General features: G+C 35.1%; 1 protein-coding gene across 6 annotated transcripts in view; it reads right to left on the bottom strand.

Moving 5' to 3' along the window:
• ANKRD12 (ankyrin repeat domain 12) overlaps positions 1 to 26,157 on the bottom strand; it is a 129,864-nt gene that overhangs the window by 18,420 nt on the left and 85,287 nt on the right. For 5 of the 6 annotated variants that reach the window (XM_045457069.1, XM_045457065.1, XM_045457067.1 and 2 more), the window contains one exon: positions 1,535 to 6,249. In XM_045457069.1, coding sequence (XP_045313025.1) covers positions 1,535 to 6,249 — 4,715 coding nt within the window. Of the gene's footprint in view, positions 1 to 1,534; positions 6,250 to 23,209; positions 23,290 to 26,157 lie in introns of all 6 variants that reach the window. The other variant, XM_045457070.1, reaches the window with a different exon arrangement.

Here is a 26,157-nt window from a genome sequence, read left to right on the forward strand (position 1 = left end):
GGCACACAGTTAGATTCCTCTTTCAGGAATGAGGCACTCAGCCTCCAGGTCCTAGGAATATCGGAGGCTGGCAGCTCTCACTGGAGTTCCTCTCTAGGAACTGGCAGCAGGAAAACTGGAAGGGAAGACAGTTGGCATGTGCTAGGCCTCGTGCCCTTGCTGGGTGCGAGCTACCTGTCAGAAGGGCCACCCCATTCCAGACCTTCTGTGGGCTCAGCTGAAATGAGCGCTGCAGCTACATTTCAGTTCAACTTCTCACTCTGCCGAATTCTGGTTCCTTCACACATGTACTCACATTTTTCCTGGCAGCACTCACCAATAAGCCTCTTGTGGATAGTTTAGGGTCTGCTTCCTGTGGAACTGAACCTATGACAGGTATGCTGCCTGGAGGCACCTACATCTGATTCTGGAGGTCAACAGAGAGGACATGACTAGGTAAGAATTTGGGGGCTAACTGGCACATGGAAGACTGCTGAAAACAACAGGAATAGGTAAGACCATAATGACAAAAAGTTGACTGAAGAATTGATTCCTAGAGAACTCTGATGCTTAAAGGATGGGTAGAAAAGTCATTAAAGGAGAGCATAAAAGATTGAAGCAAGGGAACCAGAAGAGAGCACCGTCATAAAAACAAGCAGAGGAAAATCTCATGAACAAGATGGTCACAATGTCAAATGTGACGAAGATCAAGTAGAAAGAAAAACAGGCCAACAAATCTGGCATTATAAGCTCACTGGTGATCTGTGACAGTACAGAAGGTTTAAGAGATGAACAGGAAGTGATACAGAGAAAATATCAGGTGGTGAAAGAGACAGGGACAGCTTGACAAACTGGCATAGTTATGGGATAACTCTTTTCTCCAACATGAAGGAGACCCAAATATGTTTGGAGTGGGCGGATAAAGGCCAGTGGAGAGAGGTAATTAAAATCACACCAGTAAATAGTGTCTCAATAGAGGAAAGTTCCAGAGAGGCCTGAAGAGAATGGGATCAAGAGCACATGGAAATGAATTACCCTTCAAAGACAGAGAAGCATACCTCCTTTGGGACAAAAGAAAAAGCAGGTAAGGAAAAAGAAAATACCGTAGACCAGTGCTGATCATGAAGGTAGTCAACAGCTACACACGGCTATTGAACACTTACTGAAATGTTAGCCCCATTTAGGTTGAACTGAGATGTACTAGAAGTACAGCAGATTTCAAATACCTAGTACAAAAAAAATACAGAATGTCTTGTTCATTAATAATTTTTCTACATTATATATTTTTGTTTGTTTTAAGGATTTATTTAAGTAATCTCTATACCCAACGTGGGGCTCAAACTCACCTGGCTCCACCAGGTGAGCCAGCCAGATGCTGATATATTTTGAAATAGTATTCTGAATATACTAGGTTAAGTAAAATGTTAAAATTAATTTTACCTGTTTCTTTTTCCCTTCTAAAATGTGGCTACTAGAAAAATTAAAACTACAGAAGTGACTTGCATTATATTTCTATTGACAGCACTGAAGATGCATATTTAGTGATGTTACTTACTGTGGGAATGCAAATCTTGCTTAAGGGGTTTCCATCCAGGAGGTATGAGCCATTAAATGTCACATATTCATCATAATACTGAGGTGCTTGAGGAATAACACTACACAACAATTTACGCTTTTCTTCAATTTTTTTCCTTATATGCAAGTATTCGAAATATGGATTTGCTCGCTCTGAACTGTATGGCTGAATCTCATCTAGTTTCAGAGAATCTACGATGGCTGCCAGAGACTGCTGAGTTTTCTCTTTTGCTTGTAGTAAAGAGGGACTCACTTGCACAGGCTGAGGTACACGGGATACTTTCCTTTTCCGTGGGTGGTGAATTTGAGGATCATCTTCTTCAGTTAATCTTATTCTTCCTCTAGGAGATGAAGAGTCGCTGTCTTTTTCTGATAGGAGCGTACAGCTAGCAAGAATCTGTTTGCTTTGATTTGCCACTGTATTCGCTTTGTTTCTAGTTATCCTTTGAGGGATTTGGTTTTCGGTCTTATCATCTTCAGCATTTTCTTCTAATTCTACTTTACCTAATTGACCATATTTATGCATCTCTGGTTGAGCTGACTGTTGCAAATGGTTTTCCAGACTTGATAAAGTGCTTTGTTGTGATTCTTCATCTTCAATGGAAAGCAAACACTTTTCACCTTCAGGACAATGTTTTGGATTATCTTGTTCATTTAGGTTCCCTTTTGGGATCGCGGCACTCATTTCACACAAATCAGAATCACATTTATCATTCAAATGAGTTAAGACCAAACTCTCCAGTTTGTTTTCTTTCTCATGTGAAATAACCTGAATATCAGAAGTGCTACTCTCAACCTCATGGCCACTGGAAGACTTATACATGAATTTGCCAAACGCATAATGTGTATTTAGCTGGGAAGAGGCATCGTTTCCACTAAAGTCTTTTTCTGATGGTAATACAGGTAAAGTATTAGCCTTTTCAAAATTTGGTGCTGCTTCTTGAACACTGCTTTCAGAGTACAATGGGACAAAGGCATCTGTCTTTTGAACATCTGTTAAAACAAAAGTATTCTCCACCTCTTTTGTAGATTCATTGTCAGTATCTAAAACAGAATTGATAATTTGAACTGCGTTTTTCTGTTGCAAAATACTCGGCTCTTGATTGGCAACATATGACATAGACATATGTTTAGAAATAGATTCAGCATCTGAAAGTGATTGGCTGTGGAAAGAGCAAGGTTGTTGTGAAGGCAGAAAGGACGCTGGATCCTGAGCACAAGAGTTTCCTGGCAGTTCAGTATGGTGCAGGGATAAAAAATCAGTGTTCTGTTCTTTCAATATTTTGTTTTCAGAATTACAAAAGCCTTGAACAGAAGAATCTTGATCAGGTGTACCAGAATTTGGGCAGATAAAGTCACTGGTGCTTAAGGATTCCAGTCTACTATCAACAGGTACCTCCCATGATTTATTTTGGATCACACCAACCTGATTAGATGGCTCTAAATGCACAGGACTGTCCATTAAAGTGCCCACTGGAACAGTACTCTTGATAACATTTATATCAGCTGAAATATATTTGCTGTTTACAGATCTAGTTGGAGACGCTGCAAAACTGGAATGTATGTTAGACATATTTGAAAGTTCTCTTTCAGGCACATTTAAGGACACCTCAGGTTTGGGAGAAGGACAAATATCTCTTGGCACAGCTAAGCCACCTTGATTGTTTTCTTCTGATACTGTTTGGAATTGTTTTGTATGTTCACAAATGACCGATGGCATGCTACACCTTCGAACTTCTACAGCTGGTCTCCCCTCATTTATCACTAGTTTGACATCTTCTACAGAAGATGATCGGAGATGGGATGTTGGAAGTCTGCTTGTAAATGGTGGCTTAATCCGCTCTGGCAGTTCAGCCAAGCTATCTAATTCCCTTTCATGAAGGGCAGGAGATTTGGCAATTGGCAAAAAAGGTGACTGGGAAAAGGACATTTGGGAATCAGAACCCTCCAACATAAAGTCAGAGTCATACTCAATTGGAGGCCTGGGGGTTGTCACTGTAGTATGGCAGGAATCTTCTGAGCTAGCAACCGAAATCATGGATACAGATCTAGAGCTGAGACCTGGTTTTTCACTTTCTGATCTAGGAGATCTGTTTAAGATATTATCTGAAACAAAAGATGACTTCCCTAAATTCATGATATTTTTGGCATCAACAGATTGTGATCTGTTACTTACAGCATCTTTAGACTGTTTCTCCTTGGTATAAGCATCAGTCAACTCTGAACTCTTTGACCTAGTAAGTTCTTTATTTTTAGACTCAGCTAGTACATGCTTTGTTTTTTCTTTATCTTTTACTTTAAGTTCTAAACAATTCCGATTTCTCAACCGCTCCTTTTCTTTCTGCTTAATTTTTTCCTTATGTTTTTTGTGCCACTGCTCTATTTCTAGGTCTTTAAGGCTTAGCATTCGTTCAAAACTTGTCTGCATTAAATCATCATTCACTAACCTCTTTTCTTTAGGTCGAGTATCTTTTGATGCTGGTGATGACTTAAGTTTAGGTTTATCTGCTTCAGATTTTAGTTTGAATAAACTATTTAGTTGAATTTTATCTTTGTGCTTATCTCGTTCTTTGTATCTGTCTATATCTTTGTCTTTTTTATCTTTTTCTTTTCCATCAGGGGTTTTCAAAGGCTCATCTTTTGTTTTTTCTTTAAGGGATAAAGTTTTCTCATGTTGTGCTTTACTACTGTCTGCCATACTTGACTTCTTCTCTTCCTGGAAGTGTTTGGAGTTAGTTGTATTTACACTTTCTTTATCTCTAGATTTTTCCTTTTTATCTACCTCCCTGTCTTTTTCTTTATTTTTGCTTTTTTCTGATTTAGTATAGTCACTGTTGTCTGATTGTTTGTTTTTTTTTTCCATCAAGTGCTTTTCTTTGCTTTCTGCTAAATGCCTCTCTTTTTCAGGTTTTTCTTTGTCATGTTTTCTGTCCATCTTTTCTCTACTTTTCTCTCTATCGTCAGCTTTTTTAATAGTGGTAATATTTTTCATCTTTTCACCTTCCTTATGGCATTTCTCTATGTGATGTGAATATAGCTTGTCTTTTTCTTTTATTCTGTCAACACAGTCACTAAGATCTAATTTATCTTTCTCTGACTTATGCTCATGCTTGATCTTCTTCTCTTTTTCAGAATTTTTTCTTTCAACATCCTTTTCTTTAGTTTGAAACCGCTTTTCTGATTTTTCCTTTTCTTTTACATGCTTTTCTTGTTTTTCAATCTCTATTTCCTTTTCCATTGAATGTAACCCTATAGATTCTTCAATGGCATTTGTTCCTAAAGAACTGAATTCTGTTTCTTTATCTATGGGTACAGTCTCTCTTTCTTCTTTTAAGTCTTTTATTTTTTCCTCCCTAAAAGATTTTTCATTTTCCTTTTTAATCTTCTCTCGTTCTTCTTTAAAATTCTTCTCTTTTGAAACATGCTTTTCCTTGGTTGATTTATCATCTTTTATGTTTTTTTCCAACTTTGATTTTTTTTCCAATGTTAGGGACTCATGTTCCATATTTAAAAACAGATCTTCAGTTTCATCACTTTTAAAAAAATTCTCTTTCCAAAATTCTCTATCAAATTCTACACTCCGCTGCAGCTCTTTAGCACTATCTCTATTTTTGTATTTTTCCTTTTCACTTTCAATTTCTTTTTTATGCTTTTCTTTTTCCCTTTCTTTGTGTTTCAATTTATGCTTTTTTAATGTTTTACCCTCTTTATCCATTTTTTTCAGTGTGCAGTCTGAATTTTCAAATGTTGGACTATGATCTTCATCTTTTACTTTGGCATTTGACTTTTCACCAAATTCTAAGTGGAAATCTTTCTGATGTTTATTTTTTTCCTTATGCTTACAAGATTTTACACTTGAACTTTCTGGCAAGAATTCAGATTCTGTGTTATCATACCGGATAAGATCAGGCTGTAATGACATTTCAGAACTTCCTGGTGATAAACATGTTTTAGTATGTTCTTGTTTTAGTGGTGTTGACTGCTTTTCACTTAGTCCACAAGAATGTTTAGGAGATTTACCAGTGGAAATATGAAATAAATGTAACGAAGTATCATCTTTTGGGCTAAAAGATTTCCTAAAATTCCCCTCTTCTCTGGTCTTTTCTGAACAATCGAGTGCAGTATTAACTGTCAAGTTTGTTACTCTGGTATTTTCTTTTCCCTCTTTTTCTTGCTTCAGCTCTTGGTTCTCTTTATTTTTGTTCTGATTCTTTAATTTTCTTTTAACTTTGCCTTTCTGTTTGTGTTCATTTGAAACTCCATATTCCTTTTTGGTTTGTGTATCAGAATTTGATGTTTCAGGGACAGAAGATGGAGCAGAAACCTTTTTATTCTGAAGAATTTCTTCATCTGAACTTTCAGAACTTGAATACAAAACTCTAGATGGCTTTTGTTTTTTACTTTTAAATGATTTAGGATAGAAAGCTTTCTCCTGTTTTGCAAATAAGCTATTCTTTTCTACTTCACCTTCATTCTCTTTCCGTAGCTCTTTTCTAAGAATATGCCTGTCATCAATCATTTTATTTATTTCTTCATCATCATCATCTTTGAACTCATATTCATCAAGAGCAGATGGAAGAGGTGCTTTGCTGGGAATTATCTGTTTACTTTCACAGATGAGAGAGTCTTTCTCTGTCTCAGAGTCAATGTTTTCATCAACACTGGAAGGATTTACAGACCGAGCCTCTTCAGAATCTAGAATAAGAAAAGAAAATCTATTGTTGGTCAAGAGACAATTGTCAGAAAAATAAAGCTGTGAGAAAAATATAGCATATATAGTAACTATTTCAATTCAGAAAGAAAATTTCAGAATCATATGAGAATGATGCAATAAAAATATGTAGTAACTCTGCTACAGTACTGTAGAAAACCTTTATAGATAATATGCTTCATAATGAGATCTCCTGATTCTTTTAAAAGCAAACAATACGATTAACTCACAATTCATATATCAAAGGTACATAATATAAAAACGTGTAATACAAAGCAGAGATTTATAATCCAGGGGACTGAATTCAGAGGAAACATTGGCTACTAATGTTATGTAAAATTTTAATTATGTGTACTTTTTTTTTTTTCAGAGAAAGAAGATCTAAGTAAGATTCTCTGATGCAAAAAAGATTAAGAACCACTAACTTAAAGGGTTTAGTTAAGTAAATATCACACCTGTTTTATGTTTCAGAATTTTTATGAGTAAAGTCATAAGGGATCAAGTGATTTTCATAAAGTATAGTAACCTAAAGATGAATGGTTTTGTCTATACAAGATACAGGACTATCTGGTTTAAAGAAAATCTTAAAAGGAAACATATTCCACAGTTACATAATCAATATTATAACAAATAGAATACATATGTAATTTGAAAAAAGATACCATGTCCCTTAGTTTTCTTATCTGTAACTTAGACTTACTACTTATACTCTAGTACAACGGGGGTAATAATGGGCTCAATTTCTACATATTTTTTAAGTAGGCCTCACACCCAGCAGAGCCCAAATGCACAACCCTGAGATCAAAACCCGAGCTGAGATCAACAGGTGGATGGGTGCTGAACTGACTGAGCCACCCAGGCGCCCCAATTTCTACATTATTTTTAACGTTACAATTATTTTTAAGTACATGAAAGTTTAGTTGAATCTAAGCTGTATAAATAGAGCCAAAACATTGCCAAATTCTATTTCATTGTATCATTTGTAAGAAAAAGATTTTTTCTTCTTCCTAGGTGGGCATCTTTTCTTAGCTGAAATGTATGTTGTATACAATAGGCCTTTATCTGAAAAGAAAACCCAGGCTCCTAACTAAAAGTAAAGAAAACTGTGGCCTCTAACCAAGGGGGAAAACCAAACTTACTAAAAAATGACAGATAACACTTAGGCACCTGGCTGACTCAGTCAGTTAAGAGTCAGATGACTCTTCATTTCAGCTCAGGTCATGATCTCACAGTTCATTTGAGTCTGCTTGCTCTTTTCTCTCCCTCTCTCTGCCCCTCTCTCACATGCATTCCCTCAAAATAAACTTAAAAAAAAAAAAAGATTAAAAATTGTAAACACTTCCTTTGCTAAATATTTATTAAAGTTGTGAATTTAATACATTAAGCTTCCTATATAAAGTGATCTAGTTCCCAAATGTCCTTCTCATAAAAATTCAAATTCCAGAAGCACTGTATAGGAGCTCTGGAGAGATCATAATCTTAGTTTTGGAGATGAGGTGAGAATATTCTAAATGAAATGGTTATACTGACACATGGTATAAAAAAGAACATTTTTAGAATTCTAACTAGCTGTATAGATGTTGAAAATGCTCTCCATTTCCAGCCACCAATATTGCAATACATAGTACCAAACTACAGAACTGTTTCAAGGAACATCTATTTTGGGAGCAGTGTTTATTTTGGTCTTAAGGTACTATAAGAATATGTACTTATACAACAGGTGTTATTTTCTATTGTTAATGCTTTATAATTTGTTCTTGAGGGCTTAAGTCTGTGTAGTTTTCGTGGATTTAATTCGTTATGGTTTGTATGTAACAATCCTTTTTTTAAACCAACATAAAAACATTATTTTTATGTGAGAAAAATCAGAACATAAAATAATCTATTAACTACAGAATTATTTCAAATATATCTAAGAACTAATATTGGGGGCGCCTGGGTGGCTCAGTTAGCCAAGCATCTTGATTTCAGCCCAGGTCTCAATCTCACGGCTTAGTGAGTTCCGGCCCCGTGTCGGGTATATATAACTATCTTATTTATATTTCTCATCAGATGATTAGCTTTATTGGAAATTAGGATTTTTTCCTTTGTAAATCCCACAAACCCTCAGTTTCACACCAAGAATCAGTCTCTAATAAATGTTTATTCTGTTCTACCAGGCACATAGTGTTCAAGGTGCTAGGGGGTGACAAGATGAAAAAGATAGTCCTGCCTCTTTAACAGTTACACAACTTCATGACTGCTAAAAAGGCAAAGGATACTAGAGTGAAAGGGTGCACTTGGAAGAACTAAAGAAGGAAGAAAGCAGGATTCTCAAACAAGTGGCCCCAAAGCTGAGGCATGAAAGATGTACAGGGATTTTAGGTAGGACTTCAGGGCATGGAAAGTACTGACATAAACAACATAAACAAGCAGATCCAATCACAGCGTGTATACCATTTTATATATGGCTTTTTTCCACTGAACAGATCACATTTTCTTCTGAAACTTAATTTTCTTCATTACTACTTTTAAAGACTGCATATTGCACTGAATTAATTTGTAACCATTTAAACTGATTCTTCTGAGGGGACATTTGGGTTGTTTCCAATTATTTGATATTACAGATATCTAATATCATAGAAAAAAATTTTTTGTATACGTTGTTACTTGAAAACAGCAATGTATCAATTTGTGTGTATGAAAAAACAAGAGATATCCATCAAAAAAGTTATCTCTACTAAACTTGTGCTAGAAGAATTATGATTTTTATTTTCTTCTTCAAGCTTTTGTTTTCCCAATTCCTAGCATTACAGGTATTACTTTTCTCTTTGGAAAAAAATTTTTTTAGAAGTTCACTAAGGGGCGCCTGGGTGGCGCAGTCGGTTAAGCGTCCGACTTCAGCCAGGTCACGATCTCGCGGTCCGTGAGTTCGAGCCCCGCGTCGGGCTCTGGGCTGATGGCTCAGAGCCTGGAGCCTGTTTCCGATTCTGTGTCTCCCTCTCTCTCTGCCCCTCCCCCATTCATGCTCTGTCTCTCTCTGTCCCAAAAATAAATAAACGTTGAAAAAAAAAATTTAAAAAAAAAAAAAAAAGTTCACTAAGATATAAAATAGTATCACTATTTTTAAGATTACTGATGTGGCTCATTTTGCCATGTGTTTGCATTTCCTCCTGTGCAATGTCACTTTATAATTTCTTCAGCCTATTTTTTCCCGATTTTTTAATGCATATTAATACCTGACTTAAATTGCACTATACATAATAATCTCATAGTGCTTACCATTTGCATTTTACCAAGGTTAAATGCAAATTCTTTAAGGGAATTACACATACATGTGTACCTTGGGTTTATCATTTGTGCTTCTGATTCATCAACTAAAGGTAATTAAGCAACGTTCCTCAATGCAGCTACTTTTCTCCTATGGTTCTTTTTCAAAGATGACTACTTTTTAAAAAAAGGAAATGCTGTAAACTTTAAAGTGAGTCAGTTATCTTAACACTAATTAATGCCCATGATGAGAGAGTGGAATTACTCCAGTGAAGGATCGTAACCTGGCTCTGGTTGCTGAGTTGCATGTGGCCGTTGGGCTTGCTCCACTATATGGTGGTTGGTTCTCAGCAGCCGGTGGCAGTAACACTGTGCCGCTCTCATGAAGCTGGTGAGTCTGATCTCAGCAAAGGTACTTGTACCTCCATGACATCATTTCACTTGCAGACTAGGCTGAAATCTCTTCTCTTCCCTAAGCAATCCCAAACCTTCTGCTTTACATAGAGCAAGCTGGTCTTGTGATTATAGTGCGGTAGTAACTTAAAAAAAAAAAAAAAAAAGTTTTGCCTTTCTTAGGAGATGAACGCTTACAGTGAAGATAATCATCTGGACTCCAAATCTTCAAATTCTTGTAGTCAAAATGGCCATAGCTATCATTGTACTGTTATTTTCCATTTTGTTCCAATCTTTCAGTCTTCAATTATCTATTTAATCAGTAATTTGATTTGTATTTAAAACATTTACCAAATTATTTCTGACAAAAGTTCCTTTAAAAAAATGTAATGTTTATCAACTCAAACAATTTTATTGGGGTAACTAGGAAGGCAAATGAGAAATACAAAGGTTAAGCAATTATTCAAATATTAAGCTTTTCACTATAGCATTTTTCTTCTTCATAAAAAAAGGCTAAATAAAGTTTAATTGATTAAAAACACTTAAATACATTTGAAATTTGCTCTTATACTTCTCAAGGTACTTTTAGATATTTGTAACAAATACTAGTGACATTTACAGAAATAGCTAAATGTTATTTGAGGTCACTATTATCCTTAGGCTTGACTTTTTCCCTACTGAGACTATCATATTATTTCCATTTCTTCTTGTATGGTATCCAAAAGGGGCAGCAAACAGAGCACATGTGACCAATGCAGGGAGATGATAATATTACCAAGTAAACCCCTCTTTCAAAATCGCTGCAAAACCACCCGTGTGCATTTCACAAACCAATTACAGCTCACAAGCCTAAAAGGGCATTCAGTAGAGGCTGGGCTTTTAAAATGGTTTTAATTATGATTAAATTAACTTTTAGGAAATATAACTATTCTAATGTCACATATATTCTGGGAGTGGATGATGATGACATAAAGCTAAATGCACCATGAGCCTAAACTTGAACTTACAGTCAAGTCCAGATCTCTACTTTTCTTGAGCTTCAGCTGCCTAACTTGGACCTTCTTGGACACCTTTCAATCATCCTAACTCAAAATTGAAGATATTCAACTCATTACCTCTTTCACAGCTGTTTCCTCTTGCTGCTTTAAGCCACTATTTCCCACTTCTGGAGCATACCAATCAACCCACTTACTCCAACTGGAAACCTCAGAGGTTTTTTTTTTTAACACTCTCAATTCCCTCAACTTCCAAAATAACTGTTTAAAGTTTCTATCTCTAGACATCTCTTAAATCTATCTTCTATTCCTACTACCACCGTCCCAGCTTAGATTCTCATCATTTTTTGCCTAGATCAGTTCTCACCTTAAACCACAATGTGGCCAACATTATAGAACATACTAGGTCTCGTATCATCTGAGGGTTCTCTACTCTAGGATAAAACAAATTCCAGAGATGATGGTATGAAACTTTTCAAAATGTAAAACACTACTATTTATCTCTAACAGGATTTACTATTCCTATTTCAGAGACGTGTGAACAGAGCATGAGCCAGGAAGTAGCTTGTCCAAAGTTACCTCACTCTTAGGAATATAGCCCAGGATACTTTTGTCTGAGTTCACCGTATTTCTACATTGTCTCCCATCTCTTTTTTCTTCTTGCTATTCACATTAGCCACATCAGTATACTATTCACTCTTCCCCAAATTTACATGCATATTTATGTGGATTCTAATCAGCTGCTCTTTATTATTTCCCAGCTACTTAACTAGAAGATATTCTAGATTAGTGGTCAGGGGGAGGAGCACTTTGAGAATTTATAAACAGGAAGGGATTAGGGTAGTCATGTGTTACGGGGAGGGTACCGGGTAGGGGACTTGTTTTGAGGCTGTTTGAGTTGGTATTTATGGAGATTACATGTTTACTTGAAGGGGTTTGGAAGCAGATAAATTTAACTTCTCATGTATCCTTTGAGAACTCACTTCCAAAGGTGTGATTTTTTTTTTTTAATTTTTTTTTTTTCAACGTTTATTTATTTTTGGGACAGAGAGAGACAGCATGAACGGGGGAGGGGCAGAGAGAGAGGGAGACACAGAATCGGAAACAGGCTCCAGGCTCTGAGCCATCAGCCCAGAGCCCGACGCGGGGCTCGAACTCACGGGCTGTGAGATCGTGACCTGGCTGAAGTCGGACGCTTAACCGACTGCACCACCCAGGCGCCCCCAAAGGTGTGATTTTTAATCTGTTTCCCACAATATCTTCAGTGCAGTCCACCTATTCTAGATGAGTAAGTGCTTAAATACATGCATGCACACACACGACTCAGCTTCCTGTAAACCTTCAAAATATATGATTTTATTAACAGCACCTGCCTAAAAATCTATAGCACCCAGAGAATGAAAAATTTTTGTATTTTAAATTTGTGGGATGGAGTACAGTAGGGAAGGTAGTGTGCTTACTGAAGGAAAAAAAAAAGGCCAATTTATGGGATTTGAGAGTCATCTGTGGGAAGGTAACCTTAAGCGAGGGAGCTGTAATTTTCTGCTGGTTTTCCAGATTATTCAACAGATACTTCAAATATAAGTCCATGACTTATACTCAGGGACTTACGTAATAACTGGCAGATAGTAGGTGCTTAGTTAATGTAGAATAAATACAAACAGGATGTTTTAGAACCATATTAAGACATCAAGAAATCAAGTGGGGGTGTGTATGGTAGAACAGGAGGACTGTAGAAAGGGATGTAAACATGCAATACAAATTTATCCACTCTACAAGTTTGTACAGTATCCAGGTGGCAAATGATGTTGCCACTGACTACCATGTGGGTAATTCACTGCTGATGTCCCCTTTAAATTCAGCTATTTGAAGAGGTGGCAAAGAGCTCATCCACATGCCATTTAGTTCCCACATCACCTGCCATGTGGAGCACAGCTCTGTTATTTGATTTGCTTCAAGCCACCTTGAACTTTGACAAAGCCTGCACTTTCACACATTATGTGCTAACATGCCTATCTTCGTATATTGAGCTCATGCTCTTGTACATCAGTTGCTGAACTTTTTTAGTCAACCAGAAATTTATTTTTTATAAATTTTTTTTTCAATGTTTATTTATTTTTGGGACAGAGAGAGACAGAGCATGAACGGGGGGCGGGGGGGGGGCAGAGAGAGAGGGAGACACAGAATCGGAAACAGGCTCCAGGCTCTGAGCCATCAGCCCAGAGCCCGACGCGGGGCTCGAACTCACGGACCGCGAGATCGTGACCTGGCTGAAGTCGGACGCTTAACCGACTGCGCCACCCAGGCGCCCCAACCAGAAATTTATTTTTAAGCAATGGCACCATTTTTATATAGAATTTATATAGCTACGTATTGTTTGTATTTTATGCAAACTGAAAAATTGCTGATACTGGGAATAACACAGTTAAGATGGAAACTGAACAGATGTAATAAAGTAGAAAATCTTTAGCCTCCTTCAGAAGCTCAATGAAATGAAGACTGTTCAACTGTGAAGAAAAAGAAAATTAGAGAACCCATATGAAGTACTACATACATGTACAGTGTATTGACATCTTGAAAAGTAATGATGAAAATAAGATTTTAAAATTACAGGCAAAATCAGCATGTAAAATATTTTAATAATTATTTATATAAAGAGTTTATGCCAATACTTCTAGAAATTAGTTTCAAAAGAAACCTAATGTTCACTTCAGTTTTGACAAAAATTAAGAAAATTGACCAGAAACATTAAAATAATCTGCTCAACCTTCAGCAAAATTTCTTTGTAATACCCACAAGCAACTTTTCCTTCTCAACATTAAAGTCAGTTTACCATTATACTCACTGAAGGTAAACTAAGAAAATTTGAAGATGACAACTTGGAAAAATAATTCCTTAAGTGAGATCATGGAGATGCAATGAGCAAAATCCAGACTATGGTAAAATTTACCAGCAAATCATCAGGTTATTTCAACCAAAAATTGTAAGAACATAAGAATGAAAGAGAGGGGCGGCGGGGTGGCTCAGTCAGGTAAGCATTCCACTTGAGCTCAGGTCATGATCTCGCAGTTCGTGGATTCCAGCCCTGCATCGGGCTCTGTGCTGACAGCTCAGAGCCTGGAGCCTGTTTCAGATTCTGTGTCTCCCTTCTCTCTCTGCCCCTCCACCACTGGCGGTCTCTCTCTCAAAAATAAACAAACATTAAAAAAAAAAAAAAGATATTTATAAAATTAAAAGATACTTGGACATATCACCCAATTAGCAATATGTGGACTCTGTTTGCAATATATATAGACTCTGGATTCTGACTGAAAAAATTAAAGAAAAAATCTTTTGATTTTATGAGGCAATCACAACTTAGGACAGTAGCTGTATATTTACTAGTAAAAACATTTAGTTAGCTTAGGTATGTCAATGATATTATGGTTATGTATAAAGTAAAAAAAAAAAATTCCTACCCTTTTATAGATACCTACTAAAACACTTGCCAGTGAATTGACTTCAAAATGATGGAGTATGGAAGAATGGAGAGAGAAAAACAAGATTAGCCTGAAGGTGGTCATTAGTAAAACTGGGTAATAAATATCTATGGGCTCATAATAGTATTCTTTCTACTCTTGCATATATATGAAAAGTTTGATGATAAAGGTAAAATCACTAATTTGCTTATAATTATATTACAATCTATTTAAAAATGTTTTTTAAAACAAAAATGTTATGCAATATATAGGACAAAAAAACTCTAAACACATATACTAAAGAATTAAAAAAAATAATTTTCTTACTTTTTTGAGTACAAAATCAGGTTAACACGTAAGCAAATTTTCAGGAAAATGTTATATATGAAAATGTAAACTTTCATTAAAGATTTTTAATTAGTGAATGGTAGACTCTATAGCAAGACCCAAAAAACACCAGCTATTTTCATTTTCAGAACCCTTTTTGGCAAGAGAAGGTGCCACACTCAAACATAACGAACGTTGAGTCTGGCCACAGCACATACTGTAACACTTACCATTAAGTCAAATAAACATACACTAAATTCATATTGTGATTTTATGCTACAGCATATAATACATTAGGATCATCAGACTCTGAAGTTTTCACACCCAATGACAATCGGCATGACAGAATGGAAAAGTACATGAGGTCTGTGTTTAGCTCTAGGTTTGGACCTTTGCTCTGCCACCTAATGGGTCAGTAATCTATTATCAGGGATCAACTCACAGGGCTACTGTATTAAATTTACATATGTGCCTGGTATATCCTGGCACACACCATACATGTGATAAATATTAACTCACTGCTTAAAGAGAGAAAAATGTATCATTAAATTAAAAAGCAATTAAGTAATAATGTACACTTAACATGCCAAATTCAATAAACTGCACGTTAACTTGAAAAGCCGAAATTAAATCCCATAGCTTTTCATATTTGTTTAACTTAGTATCAGAAAACTGAAGACAGAAAGATTCAAGCTGACTCCAGGCACTTACTGCACTTATTACAGGGTTACAGCAGAGGTATGTGGTCCGTTAGAATGAGGGCAATGGAAACCACCAGTTTTTCAGGTAAAAAATGGACATATGCAGACACAGACTTCTGGGGAAAAGAGGAGGGGCAGGTGGAAGCAGTGAGGGGAAAGAAGAAAAACAGAGGGTACCAAGAAACAACTTTCTTGTATTAGCGTCTGGTGGTATTTATATTTTTAAACATAAAAGTACTAGTCATAATTGACAACCCCTTATGTAAAATATTTTTTGGTATTCCCCGAAGAAGGGGAAAATGGAACAAGGATGGAGGGGTGGACACAATTGTATAAACTGTTTCATTTGCTAATCCAATTTAATGCCCTTACAGGTTGATTAAAAAAAAAAGTTTCTCCTACAACTTAATAAGTAGATGAGAACTTTTTGTTGAAAATAATCCATGGAGAAAGCTTAAAATGAATACCATATTTATGCAAGTCTATAAAATGTCTCATTTCTGTATCCACCTTATGGGTCTAGGATACTACATAATAATGTTAATAACAAATTTATCCCTGACCCTACAGCTAATAAGTGGCAGAGCTAGGTCTTCAAACCCAAGTTTCTCTGACTTTAATACTGGTACTCACAACCACCATGCTGTCACTTCTGAGTATATAAAAAACTTTAAATATAGTCAAGATGAACTATACAAACAACCCAGTATAATCATGCCATAATCTCTAAGAATTCATATGAATACCTTCTACTTCTAGATTTCGCGATTAAGTACACCAAGAAAACAACTCTGCTACAAAACCCTAGGCTCTACAATAAAACATTATATTAAATGAGATTTATTGTTAATTTATATGGAAAATGATTTGAATTAAAACATAATGCTGTTAAACATACCCACCTGAGGTTAAAGTTGAATTTCAAACATGAACTTGCTATCTATTCTTTGCCTGAGTTTGAAATATTCCCATCTTAGATATGCAGTATCTGGATTTATATATTCCATAAATACATGAAATAAGAGATTAAAAATACCTCATTCATGACTATTAATCCAATTTATAAAGGAAAAAAAGTCAGGGAATAGGGAAAATGGGTGAAGATAGTCAAAGGGTACAAACTTCAGTTATCAGATGAGTAAGTTCTGAGGACATAATTCATAGCATGGTGAATACAGTTAATACTGTATTGTGTATTTCAAAGTTGCTGAAAGTAGATTTTAGAAGTTCTCACCACACACACAGAATTGTAACTAGGTGAGGCCATGGATGTGTCATCTAACCTTATTGTGGTAATTATTCTGCAATATACATATATATCAAATCACTAAATGGTACACCGTAAACTTACACAATGTTATACATCTATTTCATCTCAACAAAGCTAGACATAAAAAATAAAGGAAAAGCAGCCATGCTGTGACTACCTTAAATGACTAAATCTGTGAACTTGATTAGATTTCCCATCTTTATAATGGTAAATACAAATGACATTTTATTTGTTTAAATGTTCTTTTGTATTTTTCCTGAAGATTTTATTTTTAAGTGATCTCTACATCAAACATGGGGCTCGAACTTACAACCCTGAGATCAAGAGTTGCATGCTGTACTGACTGAACCAACTGGGCACCTCACAAATGACATTTTCAATTTGAAGATTACAAGGCTGCAATATTATATAAATATGGTTCTCAATACTTAATTTTAAACAATTGGACATGTGTAATGTGATAACCTTATTTTAGATTTTCACTAGTTTCAAAGCTAGTATTTATCAAGTGCTTAACTCTGTGCCAGTTGATATTCTATGCGCACTCATATATTCATTTATTTAACTTTTATTTACCACATCTTCATACCGTTTGTGCTGTAGTCTTTATTTTACAGATGTGAAACTTAGTACATCCAGGTTAACTAAACTTGCTGACAATTAGAGATTCAAGGATCAAACCTAGATAGTATGGAGTAGTAAATCTGAGCTTTTATTATTGAACAGCCATTTCAAAAAGAGTGGAAAAAAATGTTTTATGACTTGACTTCCATTACCAAAATCTCTACAGTGTTGAAAGCTGCATGTGTGTAATATATTTAACTAGAACTAAGTATTCTTTAGACATAGGAATACTTTCTTTAAAAAAAAAACCAACAAAAACAAACAAAAAAACCCTTTACATTTAGAATGGTGTTTGCTTATACACGTTATTTTTTATTCAGAGATGGGTTAGTGCAGAAAAGTCCTAAGCTGTACTTTTTTTTTTTTTTTTTTAAGGTTATTTATTTTGAGAGAGACAGAGACAGAATATCCCAAATAGGCTCAGCGCTATCAGCACGGAGTCCAATGCAGGACTTGATCCCACAACAACCATGAGATCATGATCGGAGCTGAAATCAAGAGTTGGAGGCTTAACGGACGGAGTCACCCAGGCGCGCCCCCTAAGCTATACTACTTCGGTAATCTTTTTTATAAAAATTGTTTTCATTTATTTTCAAGTAGCATTTTATTGTTCTTTTATTATAAAAGGAAAACAGTTCATGACAGAAAGCCAGAGAAATAGAGAGTTGGGTAAAGAAAAACTACCAATAAAACAATCCCACCACCCAAGAGAATCATTCTTCATAACTTCTTTAAAGTATTACATATGACTTATTTGAATTTAACTAACTTAGAAATAATAAAGTGACAGAATTTCTGAACTTCGGGTCTTTTCTCTTGGCTCTTCTAAATTATCTAACCAAGAGAGACCTTCTACTGTCATTTCAGAAAGCATGCATTTGCTCCATGAGCAACCCAAAAATCATGTCACATTTTAGCTTGCTTTTTAATTAGGCCATGAATTATTCATATGTTTTATTTTTCCTGGAGTTTTCACCTTTTTTCTTGTTCATCAGCTCAGACAATATGCCTTCACATCAATACCAGACACAGCAAGCTCTCCATCTAATTTAGACATTATGTGTATTGTTACCTACTTTCTCTTTTCTTAATAACATTCCTCATAAAGCTGACATTTTGTTAAAACATATGCCAACTGCTCATTGTTGTCACTCTGGAATTTTTCACCAAAATCCTGAGTTAGTTTTTATATCTTCCTTTTAGACTTGTGTTTTTTGTCACTGAAGAGTAATATATATATACATGTGAGGAACTTTTCCAGAGAAAGAAAGCCCTGACACTTGAGTGATAGTTGGTTGGGAATGGAATTCTAGGTTCAAAATAATATTTCACAGAATGCTGTAACTACAGCTCCACCTGTCTTCTAAAACATATTTGAGAAGTCTGATGCCAGTCTCTCCTTTGTAGGTAACATGTTTCCCTGTGATACTGGGAGCTTATAGAATTAAAAAGAATTTTATCCTTGAAGTTATTTTCTTCTCAACATTTGCTCTTTTTTGTAAGATGACTACTGTATTATCCTGGGTATGTTTTTGTCTGTTTTTACCATTTTTCGCGTATTTCCAATGTCTTTTGTTTAATGTTTTATATGTTGCTCTTCTCTTTGATCTCAAGATCTTCAGCAAGGTCCAGTCTGTTCTTTAGAGTGTATAGAATATTTACTTTCAGTTATGATAAATATTTTGAATTCCGAGGACTTTCCAGGTCTACTTTTTCACAGCAGTCTTTTAGCAGACTGCCTTCCAAGGATCTCCAAGAATACTGAGAACAACTTATCCTTCTGTTTTCTATATTATTTATATTCTCCAAGGTCAATAGTCCTGCTTGTTCATCTTGGCCCTTCTTGTCTTTCATTCACTGGATTTTCCTTTTCCTTAAATCTCTGGAGTTCTTGTACTGATAAAAGGAAAAACTCATTTCTTCAGCAGTTTTGTGGTAAATCACTACAACAGGCCTCTCCTCTGAGAGGCCTTGGCATTGATCTGTGGCTCTCTCTAATCTCAGTCTTCCGCTGAGACTGTTTCCTGAATAAACTAATTGTAGTTTCAGAGACTCTCTGGGGCTTGAGAGGAAGAGTACTTCACAAATGCTGCAGGCCTCTCGTATGTATATTCTGAGTTGTTCCTTTGCTCACAACTAATATATTTAAGGACTCACAACTAATATATTTAAGGACTAATTATAGAACTTACTTATATTACCTAGCCAAAGAAGTAACACTAAAAAAATTTACTTGCATTTTAGGAAACAAATCATTACAGCTTTCATATCCTTAAATTGACTGAGAAATGTAGCTCAGAGACAGGGGGGAGAAAAACACATCAGGTAATTTTATATAGACTCTTCTAAATCTCCACTTCTAAGCCACAGTTCTCCTAAGTTTAGGTATTTAAATTCTGCTTTCTGGAAGAAAAGCAGTCATACATCTATTTGGAAGTAAGTATGCCATACAAGGACATATTTTCACTGTATTTCTATAATAATAGATGCAGGTAAGAGAACTATAGTCAAGAGTTTAGGGGTGAGCTGGGGAAGGAAGAGAATATAATCAACAGTTGAAAATACTAAGTCTAAAAGCAAAATCTACATAAGAAGTAAAATCAAGTACCACAATATTCTGTATACTCCCTCAATTAGTCATAGTTACACAATGCCTTTCTACTAAAATGTCAGTAAAACAGATAAACTAATTCTATAAAGTATAAATAAATAAAATAATTTCCCCTCTGAAAATAGGACTAGTATCACTACAAAAATTTTGATGTCACTAAAGGAAACTGACAAAATCACCCAGTCTCCACTAATTCCATAACAAATATATATATACACATATATATATATTACATGGAGGTCCTTTTAATCATGACTAGATAAAACATTTTTCTGCAGACAGAATGATATAGCTAAGGCTGAACTCATTCAATGTATGCATATATAATAATTTTTTATATATAATAAATAATTTTTAAAAGTCAAAGGTTTTTAAGGGTTCTGCCCAAATGTACCCTTCAGAGAGTTTTAGTCTTGCATATTCAGCAATATCTCAACTATTATAATTATGTGACAGACTCACTTTAAGTTGCTAGGTACTGGTAGAAATTCAGTTTGTGATAAAAACCATTAAACTAACGTTATTAACAAAGAAACCTACTATTTTGGTATTTATAAAAAATAATCTTACATATTTTGGGCATATACAATTAAAATTTCTTGGTTATATAAACTTCAAAGAGAGATATTTAATAGGCTATTTTATGTAACATAAAATTTAAAGACTTATAATGTATTCATTTGCAGACATCCAAAGAATGTCTCAACTGCAACCACAATTTTCCATTTATTTTTCTGATATATGAACAAGCAAAAAATATAGAAGTGTGTAATTCGTATAGACACTGCTAAAAATGAACACCTACAGTAAATGGTAATTTAGTAATTTTGTTTCCTTTTTCTCCACTTAACAAACTTTAACATACATATTTTCCTTTAAAAAACACTCCATGTAGAATTAAATATTCTTAAGCTTTGGTATTAGGTTGATATAATTAACCCATAAAAAAACACATGGTAAAATCTGTATTGATTTTCAACTAAGAGAACTGTAGTGGTTTTGTTTGAGATTCAGATAGAAGCAGCTGGTGATATTTAGAAGAAGGTCTGAAAAATTACAATTCAGAATTCTGTGTGTCAAGTGTACCATATATGTCACAAAGCAGAGGAGAAAAAGCAGAGCATGCAAAAACACTATGCAAAACACTATGGAATTTTGTCTGGTTGGTCATGAAATCAAAGAATATCTCACTGCCTATCATGCTGTATTCTCAATCCTCTGTACATAACGGTTACCTAACTGGACTTTTCATTTCTGCCAAGCACTGGTACTACAGGGATAGGTGAGACAGAAAGGGTGCTGAACACCCACCACTGTGCTTGCTGCCACTCCACCAGTTCAGAAGTGGATTTAATGTGAGAGTTTGTTAACAGTCCTAATTAAACGAAATAAGGTTCTTGGGTTATAAATGGATTATAATTTTCCACACCTGGCCTAACTCACTTCCTAACATATATTCTGGAAGTGATTTAAAAATGCCATTTGGAAAGCAAGAAGATAAAATACTCTTTATGTCTTAAACGGGAGAGTCTTTAATTTTAGGTATATAACATGCAAATTCCTTTATCCTACAAAATGCTTGATCAAGTCTAAACTCCTATAATGATCAAGTATGCTGATAATATATTTTAACACTCTAAAAACATCTTATGTAATTTCTTCCTATGGATATCTTCATACTTCTAAGGTTAAAAGGTTTGCTTTAAAACTTCCTAAGGTGATGCTTCTTCCTACTTATGGTTAAACTGTTAACATCACATGATCCATTTAATAAAAATTTCTGGTATATCTGGACTTAAATAATTGTTTTTTTGATCTATTGATTTATTAACTGTTATAATTCCATATGTGCATGTATCAACCAGTCATATTTTCATAGCTCCTGAAATATAAAACTGAGGAAATGAGTTTCACAAAGTATGACAATATACTTAGAATAGTTACAATTTAATATTTTAACATTAAGAAAATAAGGCTCTTTAAAAATACTGGTCATTTTGTGTATTTTATGACACAGAAATGTACTCAGTAAACACCAGTGGGTAACAATATATCACTGTCTTTTTAAAAGTTTCCTGATCTGTTTTTACAGCAGATGCTAAGAGTAGCTCATTTATTTATTATGATGGAGTATCTCCTTGCTTAAGGTGAAGTACGCAAGTGAGGAAAGTTTATAGCAGCTGCTCGATAAACAAGGCCAGATTTCTGGTGGTTGAAGTAACATAAGAAAAAGGTGAATGCCTTTTTTGACAATGACTGGCATTTTCAACTTTGTTCACTGGTCACTCTGTTTAAGTAATAAAATTAGTATCTGTAAATCTGTAACAGAATTTCTACTTTGGTAATTAATGAATGCCAGAAAGTATGGGGGGGGCACTGTGTGACACAGAGTTACCCACTTCTCCATTACCATAATTATGTTTCATGAGTGTGACATGACTCTGAATAATATGACTGAGTCTTCAGCAGAGCAGCAAGAAGCAATTACTTGTAGCAAACACCATTATTAGATAGAATTTCTGTGCAGGAAGGTAATGTGGAATAAGACTGTGGGGAAAGGGCAGAAATTAGGGGGGAAAAGACTAAAGAATTATGCAAATTTAAAAGTGCCACACATTTGTAAACAAATAAGCTATACTAACCAAGACATGTATTCCTGCAATATTATAAATGTTTGATATGCATGACTTAGGAGAGCTACTCAATGTAGTCTCTGGACTGAGGCTAGTCTGCAAATTATTACTAATCTGTGGAGAAATAAGGAGCCTGCACCAAAACTGGAAATCAATTTTATGTCACTAGCACACTGTTTAGTTCAGCTGATATTTACTCATAGCCTTTCATCCTTCCCGATAACGGGAAGCAATGTGTTGATTTACATTCTGGCACAAGCTCCTTATCTTGAGGACCAGTAACAATTTGTGGAACAGCAACCTTGACTTGAGTAGCACTGGCATAAAGCACAATGCCTAATGGAATAAGCCATATTTTAAATGTTACATATTTAACACTATTTCCTCCAAATTTATTAAGTTCTAAAATCCAGCGTCTTGGTTATATTATCTAACTTTGCAACTCTTAAAGTGTATCTGTCACATGGATGATGTGATATACCAGATGGGTAATGATGCTATCAGGCTATATACATACAAACATCTATGGGCAGTTATTCTTGATTAGATAGTAATACATTCTAAATTTAGATTGGATGAAGTTTGATAAAGTTAAGTCTAACAAGGACCTCATGTAAAATAAACAAAGTGGGTATTTTCATCAGTCTTTTTCAGCAACTCCAAAATTTTTGTATGATACTTACTGATGATTTTTGCATCATTCCTTGAGGGACTTTGATCAAGCAATAATTCAGGCACATTCACCATGTGGAAAATAAATATTCTGAAAAATCAATACATAGTTGATGAACACATGAAACAATATCAGTGAAAATCAAAAAAGGCTCTTGAAGATGTGTTTCACTCTAATTAAACATTTAAGTTCAGATATGATCCCTCCCCTCTTCCACAGGCAATCTGTTTTCTAATGGCAAGTTTTATAATAAAAGCTGCTCTTCACAGCCACTGGTTTCTGAAGAGACCAGAGTTACAGAGTTCATAGCCATAATAAATGGGAAAATTAACATACCATATACAAATTTTCTCTTTTTCAAATCTTATTTTCTTACTTTCTTATGAAAGCCAAGGTAATTTTAACTGTTATAGCCCTGATCTCACACAGCACAAATGACTTGCAGCTTATAACTGGTGATGGATTTACAAATATTTTAGAAGTAGAAACTGACAGAGGTTAGTGGATGATTACGTTAGCATCTTCATTTTCTTAATCAGCTGTATCCCTAGTACTTAAATAATACCTGACACATAATCAATGTTCAACAGGTGCTGAAAAACTGAAGGAAAAGGAGACAGAGGAGTTTATTAGGATGACCACCAAGTGACATATATACAGATAAATGATGCTATCATCAATCGAGACACGAAAAACAAGAAAAGGAGTCTAAATGGAAGAGAAAGAACTTCTATTTAGGTCTACTGATTTCTGTGGGAATTCTAAGTGGTAATATCCAGAGAGCAATTAAATATACAAGTTTGAGGTTTAAGAGAAAAGTATGGAATACATATCTGGAAGACCTCACCATATTGATGGTAGTTAAAACTGAGTGTGGGTGAAATTTATCTATGAGAATATGTGTCATGAGAAGACAGTCCAGAAAGTAAAATCTTTGGAAAAACCAACACAGGAATGTATGGGAAGGGAATGAGGAAGAAATGAAGATGAGATTCTAGAAGGAAACTGAGTAGAAACAGTCCAGGAAGCTAGATGAAAGCTGGGAGAGAATCACATTCCAACAACCAACACAGGAGAATTTTAAAAAGAACGTCAACATTGTCAAATTCTGCCAGGAGAGTAAAAAGATAGCTAAGGGCAGTTAGAGTAAAAAGATAGCTAAGGGATCTGGCAGTTAGATCATGTGTGATGTTAGTAAACAGATTCAACAAAATACATTTCGCTAGGTATATATCCTTTCAAATTCTGTTCCATACTTTAAGATTTTACACAAATGTATGTACATACACAAACTTAGAGGTTTAACAAATATTATTCATTTTAAAACTGAGATATTATGATTATCTTGATTTTTCTAACTCAAAAATATCTTAATGAAAATCTCTCCAAGTAATAGCATTAGGACCTACTTTCTCACGGCTGTACAATAAATAGTCCATTGTGTGACTATCTACCACAATTTATGCAACCAATCCCTTGTATCACCATACAGTTTTTCTTTTGCCACTAAAAACAGCGCTATAAAGAACATGAGATATTATCAGAAGTTTAATTGCTAGATCAAGGAGCATATCTATTTTAAAAAAATGTTTACAATGATAAATTTTGAACTTACACAAAAGTAGGCAATGTTATACTATACCACCAGGAAACCACTAGCCCATCATGTACTCATCACTCAGCTCCAATAGCCATCAATCCTTGGCCAATTCATACCTCCATTTATCCTATCCCTGTATCACTTTGAGGCACATCCTGTTCATATCATTTCATCTAGAAATATTTTAGTATATATCTCTACAAGATAAGTGCTCTTGTATTGTTAGCTGTTGCCAGACTGTTTTTCAAAGACTGTTGTAACAATTCACGTACTTCCTTTTATATCCCTTCCTCTACTAAATAACCACTTTTGTAAGTTGTTGGTTTATTTTTCCAAAATTTCTTTTTTTAAATATAAGAAAATATACTTATTAGTACATCTTTTAAATGTTTAAATGTCTGTTATTATCTTTCTTTTACCCTGACATATGAATAATACCTTGGTCAGGTACAGAATTTTTATAGTGCAGTTTTCTCTGAACAGTTTACCTTCCACTGTTAGAAGTTCTACATCCAGGAGAGCCTGGGTGGCTCAGTCAGTTAAGCATCTGACTTCTGCTTAGGTCATCATCTCACTGTTCATGAGTTTGAGCCCTGTATGGGGCTTTCTGCTGCCACGGTTAGCACAGAGCCTGCTCCAGATCCTCTGTCTCCCTTGCTCTCTGCCCCTCCTCCACATATAACATGCTCTCTCACTCTCAAAAATGAACATTAAAAAAAAAAGTTTTAAGTCCAATGCCAATGTGACAGTATTCCCTGGTAGATAACTTGTTACATTCAGAACTAAGGAAACTGACAAATACATGTCTGGTGGATGTGGGGGGATGTGTGTGTGTGTGTGTGTGTGCATGCGCACACATGTTTTCATTAAACCATCTGGGGGCGCCTGGGTGGCTCAGTTGGTTGAGCGTCTGATTTCGGTTCAGGTCATGATCTCATGGCTTGTGGGTTCAAGCCCCGCTCCGTGTTGACAGCTGAGAGCCTGGAGCCTGCTATGGATTCTGGGTCTCCCTCTCTCTCTACCCCTCCCCACTCACACTCTCTCTCTCTTTCAAAAACAAATAAATGTTAAAAAAAAAATCTTAAACCATCTGGAACTCACTCACCTTTATAAGTGATAGACTCAGGCTATCAGAAAATTTTTCAGCTCAGGACAATTTTTTTCTATTTGTTTAATTATGGACTATCTTTCACCTGCTTCTTTTTTTCCCTTTCAAATTCCTGTAGATATTACTCACATGTTTGACCTTTTACATTTCCTAGATCTATTCTCTAAGTCTTTTTTCTTTTAGGATTCTTTCTCTTTGTATTTTTGCTGTGTTGTAAGGATTTATTTTACATGATTTTCCAGTCTGACAA

This window comes from Leopardus geoffroyi, chromosome D3 (genome assembly GCF_018350155.1).
Source record: "Leopardus geoffroyi isolate Oge1 chromosome D3, O.geoffroyi_Oge1_pat1.0, whole genome shotgun sequence".
Taxonomy (NCBI): domain Eukaryota; kingdom Metazoa; phylum Chordata; class Mammalia; order Carnivora; family Felidae; genus Leopardus; species Leopardus geoffroyi.